Below are 23,248 nucleotides of genomic sequence, written 5' to 3' on the forward strand. Positions count from 1 at the left end.
TCTCATAACCACCTTCCTCTCTCACACCTCCTCACCCCCTCCATACCTCTTCACCATTATGGGTGTCTTTTACTAAAGCATGCTCATGTTTTTAGCGCGCGCTAAATGTTAGACACGCCAATGCATTCCTTTTTTTTATTGCATTTAAATTACATTTAGTCAAACAACTTAAATGTCAAGAAAAAGGAAACATAAATTTCAATCAATTCTATAAAGAAATATACAACACTTTTAGACCACCAATTCTGGATTCTGGACAAGAAACAAGGTATAAAATAAAAAAAAAAAAAAGGAAAAACTTTAAATCTAAGAGCGGTACCATGCAAAAAAGTCACAGCCGAATATCAGCGTTACCAACCTATTGAACTTTCTGGTTTTGAGTTCGACTACTTTCTCTAGCATTAATAAAAACTTTCATTTTTTGAAGGTCAACAAACATATATGTAACAGAATCGCCAATGCATTCCTATGGGCGTCTCTAACATTTAGCGCGCGCTAAAAACGTGAACGCGCCTTAGTAAAAGACCCCCTATGTGTCTGACCTCCCCCCACAGCAGAAGTTGGGTAAGCAGTGCTTCATATCTGCTGCTGCTTCTGTTTGTTCTCTGCCTACTTTGCTTTGTAGTCTCCTTATGATTCTGCAGTGGAGGAAGCAGCAACAGTAGCAGGTAAGAAGGCTGTTCATTGATTCTTTCTGGTTGGAGGAGAATGCTAGAGCATGAAGATAATAAACAACACTTTTGTGGGAGGCAGCAGCTCCAGACCATCCCTACCCTTCTCTCTGGTAGCAGGTCTGGTCTAGAAATTTCTGCTGCACATCATTGTTTGGGAGCTTCTTATTTATATACTAGTAAAAAAGGCCCGTTTCTGGAGCAAATGAAACGAGCGCTAGCAAGGTTTTCCTCCCCAAGCCCCCCTCCCTACCCACCTCTTCGTCGTTGTGAAGGCACTGACGCCATTGCTCCGCACCTCGTCAATGCACGCCACATTCATCTCAGTCCTTGTTCGTTGTGAAGCCACTGACGCCATTGCTCCGCCCTCGATCTGTGACGCCATTGCTCCGCCCTCAACGTCATAACGTTTGACGTGAGGGCGGGGCCCAGAGACAGTGATTTTGGTGGCTTCACCACCACGAACCCTTCGAACCCGAAGGAAGTGCCTGAAGGAAGTGACACTGACGTCAGTGTCCTCAGAACGTTGAGGGTGAGTTTTATTATATAGGATATGATTCTCTTTGTGTAGGTATTTATTGTTTAATCACAACAATTCAGGATAGGTGAATATAGTGTCCTTGACTGTATGCGATTTTCTCCTTCCTAATCCTTCACTTTTGCTGCTGTATAGCCTAAGACCCGCTTTGAGTTGCATTGCTCCAGTGATGTGATCCACATCAGAACATGCTCAGACTCCTGTGCCGCATTAATGAATCTTATCCAATATATCGCCAGTTATGGTGACTTGCATCCTCCCAGAAGAACAGAAGTTAAAGCTGGAGCCCGCAAGCAGCGAGCAAAGGTAAAAAAAACAAAGTGGGGAGAGCAGTTCATTTTTTTTTTAATATTGTGATTGGACTCCACTGGTGCTAGTACAGATAACTCCTGTCTTTCTCTACCATATATGTTTGTTTACTGACCCTTTCATATTACAATTGTAGTTTTTTTCCTTCCTTGAGAATATTTTGTAAACTGCTCAGAAAGATACCTATGATGCAGTATATCAGACTGCAATAAACTTGTAAACTTTATCTCTGTAGAATCCTGCTGTGGTCAGTCTTTCCCAGAGTCTGGGGTGGGCTTGTGCAGTAGGCCTCTCTGTGCAATATCTGTATAGATTTTAATATAATTATGAAAGTCATAAGTAATGCCACACTGGGAAAAGACCAAGGGTCCATCGAGCCCAGCATCCTGTCCACAACAGCAGCCAATCCAGGCCAAGGGCACCTGGCAAGCTTCCCAAACGTACAAACATTCTATACATGTTATTCATGTGTCTTTATCGAATGGGCAAAAGTTTAATAACATTTATCTTGAAGTGTATTCTGCACATTCAAGGTAGTTGGAATAGTGCCTTTCAGGCAACAACAATTAAAAATATACTTAAATGGACCTGGAAACCTGTTTAGTCAATAGAGGTTATAGTTCAAAGCATGTTCAGTGAAATTTATACATTATTCTCCCCCAGTCTGGTTTGACCCCATCTTTAAATGTAAATGTTTAGCATAATCTATATTGTATATGGCAGTGGTTCCCAAACCTGGTGCTGGAGGCACCCCAGCCTGTCAGGTTTTTAGTATATCCACAATGAATATTCATGAGATAGATTTGAATGCAGTGGAGGCAGTGCATGCAGAACTCTTCTTGTGGATATTCATTGTGGGTATCCTGAAAACCTGACTGTCTGGGGTGCCTCCAGGACCATGTTTGGAAACCACTGATATATGGTATCATCTGATGAAACACGAGGAGGATTTGGGTTGCCCACAAATGGCCATTTGATTTATAGTGGACACTGTTATGTAACTTGAGGAGGTAATTCTATAAGCAACTGCTTAGGTTTAGGTAGCAAGAACACATGTAAATGCCCTTATTTTAGACATTTATATGCATATGTGAACAAATGTTTGTGAATATCCATTAGGGCGCAGTTCTATTACCAGGCGCTTCCATTAGGTACTCTGGAACTGCATGGTAGTACTACTACTACTATTAAACATTTCTATAGCGCTACTAGACTTACTTAGGTAGTACCTATTAGTACCTATTCTGTAACAGACCACAACCACTCAGGTTATAGAATGCTAGTGCAGGGGTAGGCAACTCCGATCCTCGAGAGCCGCAGGCAGGTCAGGTTTTCAGGATATCCACAATGAATGGAGGAGTGGCCTAGTGGTTAGGGTGGTGGACTTTGGTCCTGAGGAACTGAGTTCGATTCCCACTTCAGGCACAGGCAGCTCCTTGTGACTCTGGGCAAGTCACTTAACCCTTCATTGTCCCATGTAAGCCACATTGAGCCTGCCATGAGTGGGAAAGCGCGGGGTACAAATGTAACAAAAATAAAAAAATAAATAAAAGATAAATATGCATGAGATAGATTTGCATACCATGGAGGCAGTGCTTGCAAATCTATCTCCTGCATATTCATTGTGGATATCCTGAAAACCTGACCTGCCTGTGGCTCTCGAGGACCGGAGTTGCCTACCCCTGTGCTAGTGTAACCCAGTCTCAGTGCACCTAATATATAGGTTCCCGCAGTTATGCCAGCCATAGAGCTGGCATAAGTTTGGGTGCCGAAACAAGGCAAAAATGCTTGTAACTTATAGCATTCTATAAGTTACCTGTGTAAGTGGGAGCCCCTCATATGTACTGCCCATGGTCCACTCCTGTGTACACCCCCTTCCAGTACCCATTATCTAAGTTAAATGGGTAGGTGTTTGCAGAAAAACACAGGTAGAATATTGACATATATGAGCACGTGCATACATAGGCATGTATATATCATTATTCTAATCATTTATGTGCATAATGTGTGTAAATGTGAGTGCCTAGTTGATAGAATTACCCTTTTGCTGGCTACATGGATTCTGTAAGTATGCACCAATATTCGATAGTGTGTACTTTGCAGGTGGGCGTTCATTTGGGCAGAGCATGAGTTTGTGCTTACTTATGTGTATAGATCATAAAGTACTATAATCTGTGTGTGTTAACAATCTAGACCCCAGCATTTACACCAGTTCTGTGGATGGTGTAAGTGCTCACTCCTAAAATACGTGTGCATATTTGACCTGTTAACATCGGTATTCAATAAAGGAAAATAGATGCCTACTTTTCTTTACAGGCACATTCTTGTTGCCTAAAAATAGATGCCCCTTTATACAATTACCCATTCACTGCAAAGGCTTTCTGTTGGATATTCCATCTGAATCTCATTTGTGCTCTAGACTGATTCTTCTGGTAGATCCTCATCCCAAGGTCCTCTTCTGGCTGAGGCTGAACAGCAGATTTTACGTGATTTGATGAGTGATGCCATGGAGGAAAATGATCCTCTTCAAGCAGTCTCTCCCATAAAACCACAGTCCAATGGTATGAAAAATCCAGAATTTTTGCATTTGGCTAAAATATTTGATGCATTGAACACCTAGAGACTTATATTCAGCTGGCTGTCTGCAGCTGTATCCTGATGTTCAGCATGAATTTGCTCAGCCTGAATATCTGATCAAAGATTAACTGGTCAGAGTTGTCCAGTTCACTTTAGTCCTATTATATGGATGGCTTGGGATATTCCTACAGTTTTGACATTCCAGCACTGTATATCAAAAGGAAACAGTGACCCTGAACTACTGTTTTTTGGCTGGATGAATATCATTTATCTGTTCAACAAAAGGGGGGAAGATTTTAACTTTTGGGGCTTGTCTAATTCTGTAGGTCAACTGGACCAAACCCTCTGGACATGAATCTCTCAGGGGGAAAGTTTTCAATGTGGGCTACCATTAAGATGGGTTATTTAAAAAGGGAATGGGACTTGATATACCACCTTTCTGTGGTTTTTACAATCAAAGTGGTTTACATATTATATACAGGTATTTATTTTGTACCTGGGGCAATGGAGGGTTAAGTGACTTGCCCAGAGTCACAAGGAGCTACAGTGGGAATCTAATCCTGTTCCCCTGGTTCTCAGGCCATGACACTAATCATTAGGCTACTCCTCCAAGGGGTGCTATTTTAGCACAGGGTCCCCTTTAATGCTATGAAACCTTGAGCTAAGAGAGCATGAGACAGGATCAGCATGGGTTCAGCCAAGGGAGGTCTTGCCTCATCAATTTGCTTCATTTCTTTGAAGGCGTGGATAAAGGTGAGCAAGTTGACGTAGTATATCTAGATTCTCAGAAAGCTTTTCACAAAGTTCCTCATGAGAGACTCCTGAGAAAATTAAAAAGTCATGGGACAGGAGGCAATGTCTTTCTATGGATTAAGAATTGATTATTGGACAGAAAACAGAAGGTAGGGGTTAAATGGCCATTTTTCTTAATGGAGATGGGTGCATAGTGGAGTACTGCATGGATCTTTACTGGGACCGGTGCTATTTAACATATTTATAAATGATCTGGAAATCGGAACAATGAGTGAGGTGATTAAATTTGCAGATGACACACAACAATTTAAAGTTGTCAAAACACGTGTCTTGTGAAAAATTGCACGAAGATCTTAGGAAACTGAAATTACCTGAATACTGGCGATATATGTTCATATCTAGCTAACACATATAACACCCGAGCAGTTGCATTCTGCGCTGTCTGCAAACAGCGTAAAGCTTTTTAAGGCAGTTCAATCAACAAGCTGTTGCAATAATCAAAATGTGGCACAATTATACTCTGTACTACTAATCTAAAATTTCACTGAGAAAGATAATCTTTCAGTCACCAGAGTAATTCAGGTTTTGAAAAGAGAGTACCAACTACCCTTCGTAATTGTTCTTTATGGTCAGGGTAGAATCAACAATAAAGACATTGTTCCCATTCATAAGCACCAAGTCCGCTATCACCCCCTCTTGTGTAGATTCTGTTACCAGAAATGCAAGGGACAGCACCTACCCTAAATTCCTCCAGAAGATTTGGATGAGACCATGGATGAGAAGCAGGAATGTGAAGGAATCCTGCACTTAATTGATGCTCCCAGGAAGCCCATGCCCCTTCTGGTACATTTTGTACTCAAGGTCTCCAAACATAACTATGGAAAACCTAGATCACCACTTAGACTACTTCAAAGTGATTAGAAAGCAAACACAAGGTGCAGTTGGCTCCAGGCCATAAAAAGCCTCAACTACTTCACCACTCAGGTTTCAACATACCATCAATGATGACGTCTAAATCTCTTTCCTAGTCTGTGATTCCTAATGTCGAACCTTGCATTACATAGCTATAGTTCGCATTCCTCTTTCCCACATGCATCACTTTGCACTTGCTCACATTAAACGTCACCTGCCATTTAGATGCCCAGTCTCCCGGTCTTGTAAGGTCCTCTTGTAATTTTTCACAATCCTCTTGCGATTTAATAACTTTGAATAACTTTGTGTCATCAGCAAATTTAATTACCTCACTAGTTATTCCCATCTCTAGATCATTTATAAATAAGTTAAAAAGCAATGGTCCCAACATAGACCCCTGGGGAACCCCACTTTCTACCCTTCTCCATTGAGAATACTGACCATTTAACCCTACTCTCTGTTTTATATCTTTTAACCAGTTTTTAATCCACAATAGGACACTACCTCCTATCTCATGACTCTCCAATTTCCTCTGGAGTCTTTCATGAGGTACTTTGTCAAACACCTTCTGAAAATCCAGTTACAGAATATCGACCGGCTCACCTTTATCCACATGTTTGTTCACCCCTTCAAAGAAATGTAGTAGATTGGTGAGGCAAGATTTCCCTTCATTAATCCATGTTGGCTTTGTCTCATTAATCCATGCTTTTGAATATGCTCTGTAATTTGGTTCTTTATAATAATCTCTACCATTTTTACAGGAACATAGCTGTTAGAATGTCAAATGTGCTAATGTATTCTTTCCCTTAGGGATTTTGGATGAAAAATCTCAGTCTCAAGAACCTTCCTGCTCCGATCTCTTCCTGTTTCCAGATGAAAGTGGCAATGCCTCCCAAGATGAGAGTCCCACTTATACTTCCCTTACTCACCACCTAGTTAATGATGCTATGATGGATGCTCCCTCTGAAAGTGATGATTTTTGCATTCTTTTTGCACCTAAAACAGTCATATCTGTAAGAAATTCTAAATGTTATTTGCAGAACAAGTTACTAATTTTCCAAACGACTGTGTACAGTGAGGGCTGTTTGGGATTGAAGGTGTAAGGTAGAAAAAAGTAGAGATAGGAATTTGTGCTTATTGTAAAATAGTCTATTTTCTTAATTACACTGAATTATTATCATTAATAGTATAGTATATGTCAGATTATACATTTTCATCTAATGCATCAAGGTGTATTTTGTCAAAGTAGCTTTATTCCCATTTATTGAACTTGTGTTTACCCTATGCGCAGGTTCTGCACTTAAAGAGCATTTTTATAACAAGTGGTTTACGTGTATGTGCCAGCTGAGCACCTAGGTGTAGAGAATACTGACATTTAGGTGCTTAAATGTACACCTACCTGCAAAATGTCATTTGGACGCTTAAGTACTATTACGTAAATAGGTGCTCAAGTGGCATAGCACATATTTGTAAGGGGCTACTCCCCTGGATGAAGCATAGGCGGACCATAGATGGAGGCATTTACGTGGGCAGCTTATAGAATACGGGAAGTTGCCTGTGTGTCTGCTACATTTAGACACCCCCATTTAAGCTAGGTCTATGGCAGGTGTGGGGCTGCCTAAGTGTATTCCTTTCCTAACAGTTTTTATTTTATTTTGATTTGCTTTAGTGATAAAGGCAGATTGAGTAAATGTTAATAAATGATAATATTGGATGCCCAAATGTGCACTAGTATTCAATAAGGATACTTGGACGCCCAAGTGTCCATATAGAATAGGACCTTACCCTGCATTACTGGGGAGCCTAAATGGCGTCTTGTTGCAAAATTGGCCCTGTAGAGGTTAATTTTATAAAACATTTTCTCACCTAGAAAAATGTGTAGGTGCATAAATGGGCTTGTGTAAAATTAGGTAATATCTTGAAGTATGCATGGTGCAAACCACCACATATTTTCACACAATCATGTTCATGAGAGCAGTTAGAGCAGTATATGGGTGGGGTCACGATATGCACGGTATTTTATGATATGCCTGCCCTTGTCATTCTACCAAACCAGTCCAAAACTGATGGGTTGTATCCATCAGCTGCCAGATGGAGACAGAGCCTGAATAGCTGTAAGCCAGACTGTGTAAGGACAGTACACAGGCAACGCTGTCCAGTATTCTCTGTCTCCAGTGGATGGTGGCAAATGTCTTTTAGGTTTGGGCTAGTGCATTTTGCTCCTGGGCCCAGTTGGAGAACTTGTAACTTGTTAAGTTTAGCCCTTACGGAAAGAATTTAGGAAATATTTCAGGGAGAATTCAGGTTTGCTTCATTTTCAGGCGTTCTGGAGGAGTCCAGGTGTTTTCCTGTCTTCTATTTTCCCTTTCCTTGAAGCTCATTTAAAAGGTAGGTAGGTAGATAGATAGATAGATAAATAAATAAAAGGAAAATAAAGAGTCAGGGCATTAATCATTGTTGCTATACAGGTCTCAGAGCCACTGTAGATTTTTTTAAAGAGTGAACTTTCTCTTGAATGTTCCCTCTCATGGAGTTTCTTTCACTTTTATTTCTTCCTAGTGGCTATTTTGTTTTTCTTAGCAATGTTTCTTTTATTTGTCTGCTAACCACTAATGTATTTTTGTCAGCATGGTTACTTTTATTTATTTATTTTAAATTTTGTCCTGCTTACAAAAAGCAACACATACATAATAGAAACATACAAAAACAAACTGCAATATAAATCCGGCAAAACTGCCATTTACTCATCAACCTTCCACCCCTACAGCAACAAAGCCTAGTACTATTCACCACCATCTCATTTACTTCATAAAGAAGGCCTGCAAAAATAAATGAGTCTTTAATACCCTCTTAAATTGCTGCAAGGTCGAACAGCGCCAAAGATTTACCTCAGCCACTACTGTTTTGTTAAATATCATATCACAATCCAAGAAAAGGTAGTAAGATATGATAGAAAGATACGGTTTCTGCACATGAATATTCATGAACTTGACTTTTTGGTAGACAGTGTAACTAATTTCTAAAACTTGGTACCTTTGCTTGGATTGTGACACATTTGCAAAAGGAATGGCGCGCACTGCTAAGCTGCCTCTATTTGGGCTGCTGCAGAATCAATTTCATCAGTTAAGGCCTGTCTTTTTCCTACCTGCACTGTGCTTTCATAGCAACCCAGACAGATGTGTTGTGGTAATTCGGTGGGGTGTCTCTGATATTTGCCATAGAGAACTGCCTACAACTTCCTCAATGGATGAATCTGGGAAAAAGTCGTCATCTCACAATGAGCAGAAGTGTTCAGTTTCTTCTAATAAAAAAAGTAATTCTGTGAAAAAAATTTCAGGAGACTTGGCTGTTTCACCTCAGGGATCTGTACCTGTAGCACCTGTGCTTATTGCCCAGGTCTTGGAGGAGACTCACTCTGTTTCTTATCATCCCTTACAATCTGTGTCTTTGTGTATGAAACCTGAGAATCTGCCGACAGGAGGCTTCTTTGCCAATTATGCCTAGACTGGAATCCTAAGAAGTCTTAGAGTCTCACTCTTTCATTTCTGAGGATTTTGGTTCAGACAAATGCAGTGAGGGTAGTGGTTTATTAAATAGATCTGTAGGAGCAAAAGGTTCCCGATTATCACCAATACTCTTCAATATAATGATGTCCCCTTTGGCCAAATTCTTATCCAATGGCTTCACCCTATGTAATGGGGTGATTTCTGTGATGGACCCACAGTCTTGATGCATCAAGTGCTTTGGGTCTGACCATGAGCCTGACTCTTGTTCTCTCTGTTTGCAAATGCAGTAGAGGACACAAAGGGCATGGCAGGTACAGCAGGAGAGATTTTTGGCTCCTTGAAGGCCGCTCTATCAACTTCAGCACTGGAAGCATCAACCTCGATGACTGCTCAGACTTCGACTACCACTGGGAATGCACTGGCATTGAGGAGGTCTCCATCTCTTCGACATTGGGCACTGAAAGTAGGCCCCGGTACCAGTCAGCATTGAACCCGACTCCAAGGGTGCATACAGGTTCGATGCTGTCCTCATTGGCACCAAAGCACCATTATGTTGAATGTTGGGGGAAGCCCAAGAAGTATAAGCATCAGTCCTGTTTGACACATGGTGCTAGGGCATCAGCCTTGCCGGTACTCGAGAAATAGAAGTGCTGATGCACAAGACTGAGCAGCCAGGTTCCCACTTCCAGTTTGGCACCGACTCCATCTCAGGCTGCCTCTGTCCCAGCTCCCCTGCCTTTGCGGATGCCTTCCGTTGTTGAGTGGTACCAAGCCATACTCAGAGAGGAGCTGGCGCAGATGCTGCAGTTGCACTCTGCTCAGGCATCGAGGGTGTAGATCAACCCCAGATTCTTTCTGAGGCTCCTACCTTGCCTGTGGAGAGATCCTTGGCACGAGCTCCTCGAAGGTGTTGACATTGACCCATGCAGTACGGCTCTCAATGTTGGGGGTAGAGGGAAGCTTTCCCAGAGTCTAAGGGTAGGACTGTACCTCAGCACCCTTTGGAGCTTGGGCGTGGTTCCACTGAGCCGGGTTCAGGCACAGATTTGGTCCAGTCTGAGTACGGTGAAGAGTCTGACTGAGACTCCTCGTGGGACTCAGAAAAAAACATAGACGTCTCATTCTTGTCAGATGAGGAGTCTTATTGGGTCCATAATGATCCTTCCTCGCTTCAAGAAAGACATAAATCTCCACCGGAAATTCCTTCTTTCACTGGTTTTGTCGAGATGGCTTTGGCCATCTCATTTAAATTAGAGATGGAGGAGGAGCCCAGGCAGCTTTTGAGCTGTCCTAAATTCACCCACTTAACATATGTGGGACTCTGCTGAATATTGCTAGCACATGCATAATCCCCGGCACCTCCCAAGCGCCGCTCCTGACCTGCCCACTTTTTCTGGAGCCAGTCAGAGATGATATTCAGTGACACTGTCCGCTTTAGTGCCACTGAATATCAGCAGTTAGACGACGACAGGCCATTTAAGCAGGCAGAAGAGGCTCCTGCCTGCTTAAATCGCTTGGAATATCATTCCCTATGTGAACAAGTAGTGGGGGTATGAGATCCTATCCCATGTGTTAGGAGGCAGTGGAGATGTGGCAGTGGGCCCTTTTTCATGGAATGGTCCTCTGAGCCATGTACCTAGCAGGAAAGGGCAACTGTCTGGCGGGCATTCTGAACAGGGTTTTGCAACCGCACGATTGGTCTCTCAACATGGGCGTAGCCCGTGAGATCTTCCAAGAGTGGGGCACTCCCTCAGTGGATCTTTAGGCCACCCATCTCAACAGCAAGGTCCCCATTTCTGTTCCAAGCTCAGATCACACAGCAGACTAGTATTGGATACCTTTCTCCTCCATGGGGGGGGGGGGGGGGGAAGGTCTTCTGTATGTGTATCCTCCAATACCTCTCAAAGAGACGACTTTGTTGAAACTCAAACAAGAGCAGGGAACTATGATCCTAATTGCCCCTTACTGTACAAGGCAGATCTGGTTTCCTCCTCTTCTGGAGTTGTACTCTGAAGATCTGTTGAGATTGCAATGTTTTCCAACCCTCATCATGCAGAACGAGTATCCACAGCTTGGATGTTAAGAGTGTAGAATTCAAATCCTTAGATTTGCCGGAGGGTGTCTCTCGCATATTCACTTCATGAGAGGTTTGCTATTGACAAAGCCTCCTGTCAAACCTCTAACTGTGTCTTGGGATCTCAGCGTTGTCTTCATCCTGCCGATTAAAGCTCCTTTTTAGCCACTTGATTCCTGCCATCTGACCTGGAAAGTCAGTGAGCTTCAGACCCCAGTAACTGATCCACCCTACACTTAAGTTTTCCCACAATAGAGTAGTTCTCCACATGCACCCTGAGTTCTTTCCTAAAGTGGTTTTGAAGTTTGATCTTAATCAGTCAGTTGCTGCCAACATTTTTCCTAAAACCACATACCCATCCTGATGAAAATGTACTGCATACCTTAGCCTTCTATCTGAATCAGACTAAAGCCCATAGTACACAGCTTTTTGTTTTTTGTGACCTAAACCAGATAGGAGTAGTCATCAACAAATTCACAATTTCTGATTGGCTTGCGTCTCCTTCACTTGTGCTTAGACTGGGCTGACTCTAGTGGGTCATGTTAAGGCTCGTAATGTCAGAGCCATAGCGAGATCAGTAACCCAGTTGAGGTCATTCTCCATAGAGGAAATTTGCAAAGCTGCGACGTTGTCCTTCTGTCCACTCATTTACATCTCTTTACTGTCTTGAACAGGATACCCAATGCGACAGCTGGTTCAGTCAGGCAGTCCTGAAGAACTTGTTTGCTGTCTTTAATCCAACTCTACCCCCCTAGCTCAGTTTTCTTCGGTTCCAGTCTGCAGCTTCACAACTAGTATGTAAATAGTTTCAGGTTAATTGACTTTGAGGCTGGACGTTTCAAATCCCTATTATCCTAGTATTGTTGTTTTCAGTGAGCCTGGTAGCTAGGGATTCCCAGATGTGAGAATACAACTGGTCTGCTGGTCCTCGGAGAAAGCAAAGCTGTTCTCCAAGGATAGCAGGCCAAGTTTTCTCATATACCCTCCCACCTCCCCTTGGAGTTGTATTCTTTAGCTATTTTACATGACTGAGTGACCCTTGCTTGCATTTCAGGCAGAAAGGCACCAAAGCATGCATGGTGGGACGCTTCTAGAAAGTTCTACATTCATGTCTCTAGTCAGCATCCGCACCAGGCTCTGTCAGATGATGTCACCCAGATATTAGAATACTTGACCTGCTGTCCTCAGAGATCACCTGCTACAGATGAGGAGCTTTGCTAGTCAGCATTTTTAACTGGCTATGGGTTACCACATAATGATAGGTCTGACTTTTATACAGTTCTGTTTATGCAGTTAACCTGACTGGTTAAGTGCTGAATATTGGCACTTAACCAGTCAAGTGCTGACTTCGCCTAGGAAAGCCCCCAAATAGCTGGTTTTCAGTTTGGTGCTAGCTGGTTATTTTTAGTGGTACTAACAAGTTAAGGGTCGCTGAAAATTAGCAGTTAATCCCAAACAGGCAATTTAACCAGCCAGGAGCTTTTTCTGGCTGGTTAAATCGCTTTGAATATCGTCCCCAAAGAAATTAATAAATCATTCATTGCAACAAAAAAACAAACAAACCCACAAACAAACAAATTTTACCTTCCACTTTACCCTATGATCAGAGATAATAGTGCACATAAATTTGCATGTTATTATCTCTGATCATAGGAGTGGTAAAGCCTCGCGCTGTTCCAGTGCTATTTTTGAAGCGCTGCTTGGAACAGCGCAGGGCTTTCGATCATCTGGGCATTAGATTGTAAGACCTCCAAGGAAAGAAAAAAATACCTACTGTTTCTGAATGTAACTCACTTCTGTGCTACAACTGTAAAAAGTGTGAGCTAAATCAAAAATCCCTTTCCTTTGAGGATGAAGGTAGGCCGAAAGGTATTGTCTTTCTTTGGATTAACAAAGTAAGTCAAGCAATGAGTCTGGTTCTGCTTTCCCTATTAGAACAGGTGATATCATCTCCAGCTTGAGCAGCCTTGCAAGTCTTGCTTCTCCCGCCTGCTTCTTGGTGGTGGAGATGCAAAGGGACACTATATAGGTTTTGGAAATGAGAGAGGTGCTTTTGAAAGAGTATCCATTAAGGACCCACTTGTCCAGAATTCTTCAGGATCACACCAAGAAAAACAGGTGGAAATGCCTCCCAACTGGAAACACTCTGGAATGCACTCATCAAATCTTACTGGGAGGCTACCTGCTGAGCTGGAAAGAGGACTGCTTGCCTGACCTGTAGCACCTCAACTCTTTCACATAAGAATGACCCTGGAGCCCTTGAGTTATTGAATGGACTTTATCCTTTAGTAGTCTCTTTGCTTCGCTTCCACAAATCCTTTCTTGAGATCATTGCCAACAACATCCGTAAAATCCACCCCTTTCTTTCCGAGCACTCTACCAAAACCCTCATCCACACCCTTGTCACCTCTCGTTTAGACTACTGCAATCTGCTTCTTGCTGGCCTCCCACTTAGTCACTTCTCCCCTCTCCAGTCGGTTCAAAACTCTGCTGCCCGTCTCGTCTTCCGCCAGGGTCACATTACTCATACTACCGCTCTCCTCAAGTCGCTTCACTGGCTCCCTATCCGTTTTCGCATCCTATTCAAACTTCTTCTACTAACATATAAATGTACTCACTCTGCTGCTCCCCAGTATCTCTCCACACTCGTCCTTCCCTACACCCCTTCCCGTGCACTCCGCTCCATGGAGAAATCCTTCTTATCTGTTCCCTTCTCCTCTACTGCCAACTCCAGACTTCGCGCCTTCTATCTCGCTGCACCCTACGCCTGGAATAAACTTCCTGAGCCCCTAAGTCTTGCCCCATCCTTGGCCACCTTTAAATCTAGACTGAAAGCCCACCTCTTTAACATTGCTTTTGACTCGTAACCACTTGTATCCACTTGCCTCCACCTACCCTTCTCTACTCCTTCCTATACACATTAATTGATTTGATTTGCTTACTTTATTTTTTGTCTATTAGATTGTAAGCTCTTTGAGCAGGGACTGTCTTTCTTCTATGTTTGTGCAGCGCTGCGTACGCCTTGTAGCGCTATAGAAATGCTAAATAGTAGTAGTAGTAGTAGCAACTTTTCCTTAAAGGGAAACCTGCTGAGCCTAGACTTTGAGCTCCTGGAAGAGACACTGACTATGATCATATATTCCTCTTGTAAACCACTTTGTTGGCATTGATGAAAGATGGTCTGTGAAATTAATAAACCTTAAAGTTCCCACTGGCTCCAAATGAATAACTTCTGTGTTCTCTGGGAGCTGCATCACTATATAGTTTAATGATGTCAGGCATGGGCTGACCTTGAACTGGTGCTCCAAGGGCTTGATAGCAATAGTCTCCCAGGAGAAGCTATTTAGATCCTAATCCAACACATGGAGACAGAGAATACTAGCAAGTTCTAGGGCTGGACCACTACTTTTAACAGTCATGATGTCACTGGAAGTGTTGTGCTCTCTGTCTCCATCTGCTGGAAGGGTGACATAACTCATGCATCTGAACTGGTCTAGAGGGATGATATGAAAATTAATTGAAATTTTCATACTAGATGATAGCTTTATTCTGGAAACACCTTAGAAAACTATAGTAAATACTTAAAAAAAATATTTACCTTATATATGTCTGTTATTCCTTTTGTTAGGAGATAGATGGGGAGCCCACAGTGAAGAAGCTTATAGAAGAAGCTATCCTTATTAAAGAGAATCATTTTAGCCTGCCCGTTAAGAAGACAGACACCAGCAAAGCCCCCTTGCATCTTCCCATCCCCATCATGCGATATGTTATGAAGGAAATCTCTCTTGTTTGGCATCTTTACGGAGGGAAGGATTTTAGGACTGCTCCCTCTGGTTCTCCAGCTAAAAGTTACATGTAAGTATTTATATGAACTTTATCAGCAATGAATAATTTGTAAGATTATTGTGCAGTAACAGTTGTATATAATTTTGGAGAGGATTATTTCAACTAGCATAGTACTATACAATGGGGAATTGTGCTTTTGGATTTTTTAAATTCCTTTGACTTGTCTCTCTTTTTCCAGTAGTCCTCATAGTTCTCCTTCTCATACACCACCAAGACATGGACGGGAAACAGTATGTGGGGGTAGAGGAAGGAACCAAGACTATTTAATGGAAATAAAGCTAAGTAAGGTGAGATTTCTTTCAAACCAGGCTGAAACTTCCCTGGGTTGCGCTTGACTTCAGTTTGTTCACTTATCTGTGCTTTGCACTACTGTGTATGAACAAAATCTCCTAGAGTCGTGCAGTAATGTTATGTGTTCCTTCTGAAACTAAATATGTCATTTTTAATCCCATTGTAGGTGAAGTTTCAGCATGAAGTTTATCCACAAAATATATTAGAATATGAATCTAGTTTTCAGGAGCAGCCAGTATCACGTCAAGTTTTTATCGTTCAGGACTTAGAAATCAGAGATCGCTTGGCTTCATCACAGATGAATAAATTTCTCCATCTCTATTGCAGTAAAGAGATGCCCAGGAAAGCACATTCCAACATGGTAAGGCTATGAAAATTATGTTTATCACATATATAACCTCCAATTTCAGTTAATTTGAGGTCAGTAAGGTAGAAGTCAGCACTGAATTTTGCAGGTGGTATAATAAAGCTCCACTTGCTCATGTAATTTGCAGACCTTTGAGTACTTTGTGTCCATGAGCCTGGAAGCAGATTTTCAAAGGGATACTCCCTGCGCTGTTTCCCTTTGAAGTTCCCATGCCAGCTGGGGGAATTTCTTTAGCCAGCATGCTTTGCAGGTACAAAATATGTAGAATTAACAATTCGTGAGGATCTCAAACTGAAATAGCCTCATGTATTTCAGCCAGCCATCCTCCAGAGAAAGGTAAGTGGATAGGGAGAAATTTTCCATGGATAAATACTTTCAAAATTCTCCTCAGAAAATGAAAATTGGAATTGTTAATCATTCCTACATGCTAATCTTGCATCTCGGAGTATTCTGATCAATAATGTAAAATTCCAGCACTGTTGCTAGCTGTTAACTAAAAAAAATAGATTACTCTAGCATTTTGGTTAGTATTTTTACATAAGGAAACGGAAGTATAGTTTGGTCAAATGTTTGTGTTGGTTCCTTTCTACGGTTCTGCCAGGGTACATCAATCTGAATCTGCTATGTCTGTGTTAGTCTGGTTTTTGGGAAAATACTGACAGTAGCTGGAGGAAAATCATGAATTGCGTTCCAATGTCATGTTCTATGTAATCCACTGGCATTAAAAAAAAAAACCCTCCTATTATAGTGTTTAAATATTGGGCTGATTAAATTACAATAAAATAAAATAAAAATCAATTTAAAATAAATCCAGCTCTTTTTAAAAATTTTTAAATTTTATTTTTGCATTTTAAATCATATTTCAAGGTTATACACTTGATCCTGTAAAGTGTTATATAGTTCACAATTCTCAAGTAATATATTATAATATGCATAATTGCTAACACTCAAGTCCACATAAATTGGGTTCCAAGAAACAAAATTCAGGAGGAATAAAAAAGAAAAGACAATTTGCAAAACTTAATCAGCACCTAGAACAGAACAGAAAATTAATACTAAATTAAACTTCCTCTGATCTTTTTGAGGCAATGAATGATGTTAAATGTAAAGGATACATAAAGACATATTTTAGTGAATTGTATCGTATGATATATTTACAAGGAAATCTTAAATAAAATACTCCTCCGAGTTGGAGAACGGCAGGTTTTAACATTAAAAATTGCTTCCGCCTTCTCTGGGTCTCTTTCGAAACATCAGGAAACAAATTTATTTTCAGGCCCAGAAATAACTTATCCTTGTTCCTAAAAAACAATCGAAAAGTCCATTGCTTATCAGGCACTAAGGCTACAGTAGCTACCAAAGTAGATGCATTAGCTAATTCAGTTTCTGAGGTTTCCAGGAGGGCAGTCACATCTAAGAAATCTTTTTGCTCCTGTTGAGCCGATTCTTTTTGAGGCATATAATACACCTGAGTAAAGGGAGGCAAACTTGCTTCAGGAATTTCTAGTATTTCTTGAAAATATCTCTTTAACATATCTATTGGTTTCACCGTTTTGATCTTTGGAAAGTTTATAAATCTAAGATTATTATTCCTCATGTAGTTATTATATATTTCCATCTTTCTTCTCAAATTAGCTATATCCTTTAACATTACAGCATGTAAATTTCCCATATCTGTGACATTTTTCACCATAAGTTCTCATTTTTCGGTTGAAGATTTTATATCTAATTCAATTTTTAACATCCTTTGTTCAATTCCTACTACTTTCTCAGATATAGAGTTAGTTTGTTGAGAAAAAGTTTGTATAAATTGAGAAATTAAATCCCAAAGGGAATCAAGAGTTACCTCTGCCGGCTTCTCCAACATTTTAAGAGGAGTACTCTCTGTATGCTCCGGTTTCTTCACAAGTTCCATTCCTAATTGCCCCGCAGACATTGTAGCAGGACTGCTCACCTCGGGAGGCACCAACTGTCCCCGTCTCCCTCTCGAGTTGTACCTGAGCTTCGCTCGTGGGTATCTCCTTTCCGCTCCATGGCGGAGGCCCCATCGATCCTTCGGAGGGGGAACTAGTCAGCTGCGGGGGTGGAGTTCTTTGATCGGGGCTCAGTGTAACACCGTACCCCGAGGACGCCGATACTTCCTCCATAATGCCAGTGCCTATCAGGGGTCCGCTCCCGGTCTCAAAACTCTGTCCTGGGTTCCTCGCAAAACGGTCCATTGGTCCTAAAGGTATTGGGGAGGGTGGCTGAGAAGCTCGAACTGCCGCCCTTCCTCGTTTTTTCGGCATATTGAATATAGTAGATTGTGAGTTCTTCTAACTTCCTAAGTGCTAGCAGCCATCTTGGAACCTGTTGGCTAAAATAAATCCAGCTCTAATAAATGCTATGTAACAATATACAACACATGTAACTGAATATACATAACAATGGAGTAATTGTTGGGATATAAGGAACTCGGTTGGCCTAATTTGCTCCACTCACTGTTTTCTCCTGACTTTGCTCATTGTCATCTATAACCATTCCCAGGTCAGTTGCTGGTCAAAATAGTATGCAGGGCAACGATCGCTTCCAGTGTGCTCCTTTTGAGTGAAAGTTTGCTAACTCAGACTGGCACAAAAGTATGGCACTCAAGGTAGTAGATCTGCTTGACCACTCATTGCGATTTCCCTGTCTGCTGCCACATGCTTGGATCCTGTCATTCGGTGACCACCACCACTACTGGTAGATGACTTCCCTAATTCTTCCTGATCCTAAGCGATCCCACATGCTTATCCCATGCCTTTTTAAGTTCTGGAACAGCCCTCGACTCCACCACCTCCACCGGGAGGCCATTCCATGCCTCCACCACCCTTTCTGTGAAATAATACTTCCATAGGTTACTCCTAAGCCTATTCCCTCTTAACTTTGTCATATGCCCCCTCATTCCAGAGCTCTCCTTCATTTGAAAAAGGCTCTCTACCTGTACATAAATGCCCTTGAGATATTTAAACGTTTCTATCATGTCTCCTCCTATCCCTCCTCTCTTCCAGTGTATACATGTTGAGGTTCATAAGCCTGTCCCTATAATTTTTGCATTCAAGACCGCTTACTAATTTCATAGTCACCCTCTGGACCGACTCCATCCTGTTTATATCTTTCTGTAGGTGCAGTCTCCAGAACTGCAGGCAGTACTCAAAATGAGGCCTCACCAGAGACTTATACAACGGCACTATCACCTCCATTTTCCTGCTGGTCATGCCTCTCTTTATGCACCCAAGCATCCTTCTGGCTTTGGCCGTCACTTTTTCTACTTGTTTGAAAGCTTTAAGTTCATCAAACACAATCACCCCCAAGTCCCGCTCTTCCTTCACACACTCGAGCACTACACCCCCTATACCGTACCGTTCCCTCGGATTTTTGCGACCCAAGTGCATGACCCTTCATTTTTTGGGATTAAACCTTAGTTTCCAAATATCGGTCCATTCCTCTAGCTTCGCTAGGTCCTTCCTCATGTCATTCATACCCTCCAGGGTGTCCACTCTGTTGCAGAGTTTAGTATCATCCGCAAAGAGACAAACCTTACCAGACAGCCCTTCTGCATTATCGCTCACAAAGACGTTAAAAAGAGCCGGCCCTAGGACCGATCCCTGCGGTACTCCACTGACAACCTCCTTTTCTTGAGAGCAAGTTCCATTTACCACCACCCTCTGTCTCCTACCATTCAACCAGTTTTTTTACCCAATCAGTTACTCTAGGTCCCGCACCGAGGGAACTCAATTTGTAGTTTATTAAATTGTAATCAAGGAGGTGTGCCGTACTAGACGCACATCCTTCTCAGTGTATCTGCTGCTTTTGACATTGTTGATCACCACCTACTCCTTGATAAGCTATCCTCACTTAGATTTCAGGGCTCTGTTCTTTACTTGTTTTCTTCTTATATCTCCCATCACACTTTTAGTGTATACTCTGGTGGATCTTCGTCCACTTGTATCCTAATATCAGTTGGTGTATTTCAGATTTCTGTTTTGGGACCTCTTCTTTTCTCCATCTATACTTCTTCCCTTGACTCTGATCTCGTCCCTGGTTTTCAGTATCACCTTTATGTTGATGACTCCTAGATCTGCCTCTTCATACCAGAAATTTCAGCAGGAATCCAGGCCCAAGTATCAGCCTGCCTGTCTGACATTGCTGCATGGATGTCTCACCACCATCTGAAACTAAACATGAGCTTCTTATTTGTCCCCCTAAACCAACCTCTCCTCCTCCCCCACTCTCTGTCTCTGTGGATAACACTTTCATCCTCCCTGTCTCATCAGCTCATAACCTTGGGGTCATCTTTGACTCCTTTCTCTGCACATATTCAACAGACTGCTAAAAACTGTTGTTTCTTTCTCTATAATATCACCAAAATTTATTCTTTCCTTTCTGAATACACTACAAAAACCCTTATCCACACTCTTATCACCTCTCACTTAGACTATTGCAACTTGCTTCTTACAGGTCTCCCACTAAGTCATCTCTCTCCCCTTCACTCTGTTCAAAATTCTGCTGCACGACTTATATTCCACCAGTATCAGCCATCTCCTCAGGTCACTTCATTGGCTCCCTATCCGTTTCCACATACAGTTCAAACTCCTCTTATTGACTTACAAGTGCATTCACTCTGTAGCTCCTCAGTACCTCTCCACTCTTATATCTCCCTACACTCCTCTCTGGGAACTCATTAGGTAAATCTCTCTTTTATCTGTACCCTTCTCCACTGCTAACTCCAGACTCCGTTCCTTTTATCTTGCTGTACCATGTGCCTGGAATAGATTTCCTGAACCAGTATGTCAAGCTCCGTCTCTGGCCGTCTTCAAATCTAGGCCACCTTTTTGATGCTGCTTTTAACTCCTAACTCCTATTCACTTGTCCAGTACCCATTTCTGTTTTGTCATTCCCACCCTAGTAATTCCCTTATCCCTTATTTGTTCTGTTTATATCTGTCCTGATTGTAAGCTCTCTCGAGCAGGGACTGCCTCTTCATGTTCAAATGTACAGCACTGCGTATGTCTAGTAGTGCTATAGAAATGATAATTAGTAGTAGTATGTATAGTAGGGAAACAAGTATTATTAGCTGGCTTATTTTCGTTGCATTCACCCGGAGCTTGCTTCTGTTTTACAGTTGACAGTGAAAGCCTTACATGTGCGTCCAGAGTCTGTCCAGTGTCCTCAGGAATGCTGCTTGCGAGTGTCTCTGATGCCTCTACGTCTCAATATTGACCAGGTTTGTTGCAGGTTAAACTCTTAAAATGTAAATCATAATCCAGACCATTAGTGACAGATTTCAAATATACAGTCACAAGCATCTCAAATATTCAGAAAGAAAACCAGTATCTCCTGTCACTGTGCCCTAGGAGAGACCACTCAGATTACCGATATAGATGTGTTTACAAGTAGACAACAGGAAACAAACTGAACAGATAAACTGTATTTATCAGAGATAAAGTGAAATTCATTTTACAGTGAAATATGCAATTTTCCCCAAAATTCTATAAATGGCACTTAAAATTACGCACACAAGTTTAGGCTCATACCCAATTTCCATGGCAATTTAATTGCTAAGTCAAGTCAATTGATTAAGGAAGAATGGCAGCATTATTATTATTATTTGTTACATTTGTATACCACATTTCCCCACATTATTATTATTTGTTACATTTGTATCCTACATTTTCCCATAAAAGAGAAACCTACCTAGGCATAAGTTTTGTGGAGATTTAAGCACTGTGGTAGTTTTTTCTCATAGCTGCATTCCAGTCTTAAGGTCAATTACTTTACTTTGTCTTACAAATAGCTATCCTGTTCAGCTCGCTCCCCCCTCCACTCTATTGCTTGAAGTAATTCCAAGCCAGCAACTTGAAAAAGAGAGCTGTCTGCATTTGTAACCTTCCATCAAACAGCAAGTTAAGGAAATTATGAAATCCATGAACATGAGAGCTACACAGGCATATTTTCAAAGCACTTAGACTTACAAAGTCACATAGCAACCCATGGAACTTTGTAAGTCTAAGTGCTTTGAAAATGAGCCCCACTGTGGCCTGTAGCCTGCTCTTAACTCTCCCTTCACAGCTGCACAACTGACTATGGAAGAATGGGAGCCTGAAAGAGAAACCCTACCTAATAACATGGAGGCAAACACTCTTTTTTTCATGGTCTCTGTGTACTCCAATTGACTGCAGAACCCCCTGGATACGATAGACTGCATACCTGTTACAAATTTTTTTGTTGCCTGTTCTGAATTTTACCACTCCAGTTATAATTAAGTGTACTTCTACCCTTATCCTACTCTGTATTGCTCACTAGAAGCTGTAGTCCCATCCCCGGAGACTTATCAGCCTCATTGGGATTACTTCTCTCTATATGCTACTATATATTCGTCCCAGAGTTGTATTCTCTTTTCCGGAACCTTATCAGCTTCCTTACACCTACTGTTACTCAATTTTCGACTCTGTATGTATTCCCGGAGTTGGTACTCTCCTCTCTGGAACCTGTAAGCCACATTGAGCCTACTGCTATGCGGGAAAATGTGGGATACAAATGTAATAAATAATTTGCACCATTGTGCTTCAGGGAAAAACTGTGGAATAAAGTCAAGTTTACTATGTGACTTGGGTAGACCACTGGTGGCACCGGCAATTAACCCCTAATTACCATCACTCTACCACAAGTCCCACAACAATATCCCATTATGGCCATTATTAGATCATGATTTTTCTACTGCACGATAATACTATGGATAACAGGGTTACAAGCTGTCTCGATCAATGAATGGAACAAAATCCCTGTACTTATTACAGCAAGACGATGCCCCCCTCACCAATTGGAAGGACCAAACTAAAAACCAAAACAAAGCAGAGATCAACACTAACCAATACCAAAAAGATAAGCACAAATAACAATTGCAATGGCCTCAACATCAAAAAAGATAGAAAGCACAGACATTTACAGACTATTAAGTACACCAACATCAACACTGATACATATGTACCCATTTCTATAAGTTACATAAATGTGAGATCAGCAGTTAACAAGCTAACCAGAATTAGAGACTGGATTGAAACTGAGCAATTAGGTATTCTGTTCATAACAGAAACATGACTGCAAATGTGAGACGACCGAGATCTGTTTTACAAGCCTGCCGGGATATAAAATAACATACATCAACAGAACTAAAAAGAAAGGAGCCGGAGGTTGCCTTAATATACAAATCCTTCTTTACAGTAGAAACCACAGCTGAACATTTATCCTGCAATTGAAATCATGGCTTGCAAAATCACAGACTCAACATTAACTGATCAATTATGCAGTGTAGTTTTATACCATCCGCCTGGAAGATGGTCCAGCGCACAAGACGACTTATGGACTTCATATCAGACATATGCA

The 23,248-nt window shown here is 41.6% G+C and overlaps 1 protein-coding gene across 3 annotated transcripts in view; it reads left to right on the forward strand.

The window, feature by feature from the left end:
* The window catches only part of ATG2B (autophagy related 2B), a 194,844-nt gene that overhangs the window by 134,033 nt on the left and 37,563 nt on the right, over positions 1-23,248 (forward strand). For 2 of the 3 annotated variants that reach the window (XM_030214373.1, XM_030214375.1), the window contains exons 28-34: positions 1,345-1,515; positions 3,938-4,079; positions 6,571-6,773; positions 14,969-15,195; positions 15,365-15,473; positions 15,644-15,838; positions 20,988-21,089. In XM_030214373.1, the coding sequence (XP_030070233.1) occupies positions 1,345-1,515; positions 3,938-4,079; positions 6,571-6,773; positions 14,969-15,195; positions 15,365-15,473; positions 15,644-15,838; positions 20,988-21,089 (1,149 nt within the window). The remainder of the gene's footprint in view (positions 1-1,344; positions 1,516-3,937; positions 4,080-6,570; positions 6,774-14,968; positions 15,196-15,364; positions 15,474-15,643; positions 15,839-20,987; positions 21,090-23,248) is intronic. The other variant, XM_030214374.1, reaches the window with a different exon arrangement.

Source organism: Microcaecilia unicolor, chromosome 9 (genome assembly GCF_901765095.1).
Source record: "Microcaecilia unicolor chromosome 9, aMicUni1.1, whole genome shotgun sequence".
Lineage (NCBI taxonomy): Eukaryota > Metazoa > Chordata > Amphibia > Gymnophiona > Siphonopidae > Microcaecilia > Microcaecilia unicolor.